We start from the raw sequence: 4,338 nt of genomic DNA, 5'->3' as shown, positions 1-4,338 counted from the left end.
ATGGCATCCAACCAGAACGTCGCAACGGATAACATCGACCAAGAGAACCTCGGTATCATCTTGAAAACGTTAGTTGAGTCGATGAACTCCAACAAAAGGCAGGAAATACAAGCAACTCCGAGCAATAGTTCGAAGGAAACCATGTTCCTGAATTTTCCAAAACTCAACGACCTTAACTGGGAGAAATGGTCAAGAGGAACGATCAGAAATCTGAAGGCCAGAAGAGTTACATACTTGTTCAAAGGACTCAAGGAGGAGGAATTTGTCAATGCTATGGAGCTCGAAAAGTCAGAGGATGACAAAATGGCCGATATAGCCGAAGCCTTCGGGATAATTCGTGCTGGCCTCCATGAAAGGGACCTTGGTGTTGTTGAGAACTCGGACAATGTGACAAAATGTTGGACATCACTCAAGGAAAGGTACAACGGTTCCACGCACCGCAGACATTTTGGAATACTTTCCAATATAAAGCAGGATATGGAATGGCAAGAAGACGATACCGCCTCGAAGAAATGGTTCAATCTCCGCGACAAGATGGAAGACATCCCCGGACTCGAGTCCCTCACCAACGACACAACGATGGGCAACTTTGTCATCAGAATCATCATCGACCTCTGGATTTCACGTCTGCCGTCACACATTGCCAAGATTTTCGAAAAGAATGTTAGACAAGGCGCCGGAACCTGGAACGAGGTGATGATGAACATCGATGATGACATTGCCATGATGCCCAAATCATGGAAAGCCGGCGCGAATAAGGAACCCGCCAAAACGCGCTACGGGAACAAGAACCAGCCCAGGCCTACATGCCAGTTCTGCAACAAAGTCGGCCACACTGAAGACGTCTGCAGAAACAAAGCATCATGGGACAATAGGAAGATAAATGCCAACATGAGTTTCATGGATAACCAGAGTAAGAAAACCCCCAACCACTGGATCATTGACAGTGGCAGCACGCATCACCTCACAGGAGATCTAACGAGAATCCACAGCCACCGAAAAATAAATCCCATACCGGTATTCTGGGGCGGAATTCGGCTGGAAACCCGGATCATGGGTCTTGCCAAGATTGATGTTGGGGGATTCAGGGTTACCATAGACGTTTATCATGTAGAAGGGCTAAATCAAAACCTTTTGTCAGTAAAGAAGCTATGCCATAAAGGACTGGAAGTTGTAGCACGAGAATACCATGCATTCATCAGAATGGGACGCAGAAAAACGATCTGTGTAGACAAGGACGGACTATACACCATCCCGTGCACTGAAACGATGGAACCGAATGTAAAGATGATATCATACGAGGATGCCCACGTGAAGTTCGGTCACGCAGGTGAGCACAAACTGAAAAAGATTCATCAACAATCAGCGGACAAACACTTGTGGTCAATAGGCACAAAACCAGACGATTTCCATTGCCAAACTTGTGTGAAGGGCAAGATAACCAAAACAAATGGTCATTCTCATACCTTGACGACCCAAGAACCTCTGGACCTGATACACATGGACATATCAGGAAATCACCCCATAGGGATCAACAAAGCCCAGTATTACATCATAGTGGTAGACGATGCCACCAAATACAAATGGGCGATACCAATACAGAACCGGAAAGACGCACCGAGCGTACTGAACGAATGGAAGAAAAAGATAGAGCTAAAAATGGGAAAAACCATAAAAGCCGTCAGAACTGATAATGCTGCAGAACTAAAGAAATTGACGCTTCAATGGCAAAGTCAATATGGTTCCGATGCGCAATTTACCATTCCAGGAACTTCCAGCCAGAACGGCGTAGCCGAGAGAGCCATCAGAACAGTGAACGATTCCATCCGAACGATGCTGGAGGACTCGCAAATGCCCACAAAATTCTGGCCATATGCTGCAATCCACTCGGCCTACATGGCAAACAGAGCGAGTATCAGTAACTCGAAATCCCCTTTCGAACTCTTCTTCTCAATAGCCCCAAACGCTATGCACATCCACAGATGGGGGTGCAAGATAATCTTCCACAATGCCTACAACAAAAATCCAGCAATGGAACAAAGGAACAAACTGGAAGCTCGTGGCAAGGAAGGAATTCTATTGCTGATAGATGAAAACGTCAGTGGAAGATACACATGCTGGGACATAGAGAAGAGGAAACCCCGTGTCACAGAATCTCTGAAGTTCTTTGAAGACATTGCAGGGGGAACCATACTCAGATCAACCAAAACAAACAGGGAAGCGCCAACCTCAGAAAACACCACTAACACGGTACAGGACACGAATCAGATTCTCGTCCAAGAAAAGGAGATGAACAATTACGTACCCGAAACCGCTGAGGAAATACATGAAGAAGAGGAGGGCCCTGAGAATCAAATTCATGACAACGAACCGGAAATGAACCATGAAGCCAACAATGTTGACCATGACATGGACATGGAAATCGATGACCAGGAAACTGATACAGTGACAGTTGAAGATACACAACTTGAAACACAGAGAGAGGATATCGACACCAACAAAACGGACGAAATGATTCCAGAGCAGGAACTGGAGATCACAAATGAAGACACCCCAGACAAAGTTCAAGAAAGAATAAATAGGACACTGAACGACCTGTACCTCAAGGGCATATTGAAGCGACCCTATACCCAAATCCAAAATGATCAAGAAGATGACGAAAATCCAACAACGAAACGCATCAGAACAATGGTCACGAAAATGGCTGAACGCGAACCAGGAAATTACCAGGAGGCGATTAATCACCCTACACACGCATTGGAATGGAAACAAGCGATCGATACAGAACTGAAAACACTACGTGAATTCAACACATGGACAAGAGTTCCGTTCGAGAAGGGAATGAAGCCCGTCAACACCAAATTTGTGTTCAAAATCAAACCAAGCAGAGACAACCAACCTGAGAAATTCAAAGCCAGACTGGTGGCACAAGGATTTAAACAGATAAGGGGGGTTGATTACCATGAGACCTACGCGCCAACACCAAAACAGACAACAACAAGAACTTTCTTCGCCATTGTATGCGAACTTAACCTGAAATGCCGAAAAGTGGATGCCACGAACGCGTTCGCACAGGCCAAGCTGGAAGAAACCGTACACATCATTCCACCTCCACCACTACAAGAAAAAGGCATGGTCTGGAGATTAAATAAAGCCCTGTATGGCCTCAAACAGGCATCATATACATGGCGCAACAAAATAGTAAGACGCTTATCTCAGCTAGGGCTTATACCGAGTACAGAAGACGAGTGTATCATGGCGGACCCAAATGGGGGAATCATGGTGCTGATATACGTTGACGACATCGCTATTGCAGGGCCAGATGAATCAAAGATACGGAAATTCATAGAAGCACTCTCCAGGACAATTGACATCAAAGACATGGGGGAACTGACATCCTTCCTGGGCATGGAAGTCTCCCGGGACAAGAAGAACAGAAAATTGTGGTTGACCCAAACTGGATATATCCAGAAAATGGCTGAGGAATTTGACATGGCTGCTTGCAGGGCACGACCAATATCCGCCCCGATCAGTTCATGGGAAACATTGGAACCAAGACGTCCTGAAGAAAAAGGGGCGGACAAGGGACTGTATCAGTCACTCATAGGTACACTGATGTATCCAAGTGTGATGACTAGGCCAGACATTGCATTCGCCACGTCATCCCTTTCACAGCACATCACGGATCCAGCAGAGAGGCATTTGGAAGCAGCAAAGCGAGTAGCCAGATATCTCAGAGACACTGCTTCCCTCGGCATAGAATTCGACTCGTCACGCCGTGGGGGAACGAATGAACTCCTGGTAGGATACTCCGACGCTGACTACGCAAATTCCAAGGACAGAAAATCAGTATCGGGCATGATATATACGCTTGCTGGTGGACCGATTCAATGGAAATCCCAAAAGCAACGGAGTGTCGCCACATCCACCACGGAAGCAGAATACGTCGGTTTCACTCCCTGTGCAAAAGAAGGAATTTGGATACACAGATTGGTAAAATGGTGCTTGGAAATGATGAAATCAGAAAGCATCTTGAAGAAATCAGCCCAAACCATCAACCTACGAGATAGCACACTGGTATTCGGCGACAACCAAGCTGCTCTGAAAATTGCAAACAACCTGGGAGCAAGCTCCAAAACCAAGCACATTGATGTGCAATACCACGCAATCAAAGAATGGATTCGCGAAGGAAAGATAAAACTGGAATATGTGTCAACCGAAAAGATGCTTGCCGACGGATTCACTAAACCACTGAACGCTCAGAAATTCAAAACCTTTCGGTCGGACATAAATATCCGATCCGTACCGGACGGTATAACAAATGAGACCCCAGAATAG

General features: G+C 46.0%; 1 protein-coding gene across 1 annotated transcript; it reads left to right on the top strand.

The window, feature by feature from the left end:
* On the top strand, positions 1-4,338 carry HOO65_060645 (Retrovirus-related Pol polyprotein from transposon TNT 1-94; the record flags this gene model as incomplete). The annotated part of the gene is made up of 4 exons (XM_071003617.1): positions 1-68; positions 129-913; positions 1,232-1,330; positions 1,391-4,338. The coding sequence occupies 4 exons, from the start codon at positions 1-3 to the stop codon at positions 4,336-4,338; spliced, it is 3,900 nt and encodes a 1,299-aa protein (XP_070857995.1).

This window comes from Ceratocystis lukuohia, assembly GCF_044167205.1.
Source record: "Ceratocystis lukuohia strain C4212 chromosome Unknown Supercontig6_pilon, whole genome shotgun sequence".
Taxonomy (NCBI): Eukaryota; Fungi; Ascomycota; class Sordariomycetes; order Microascales; family Ceratocystidaceae; genus Ceratocystis; species Ceratocystis lukuohia.
Note: the sequence above shows the minus strand (reverse complement) of the source record. Positions and strands in the feature narration are given on the sequence as shown.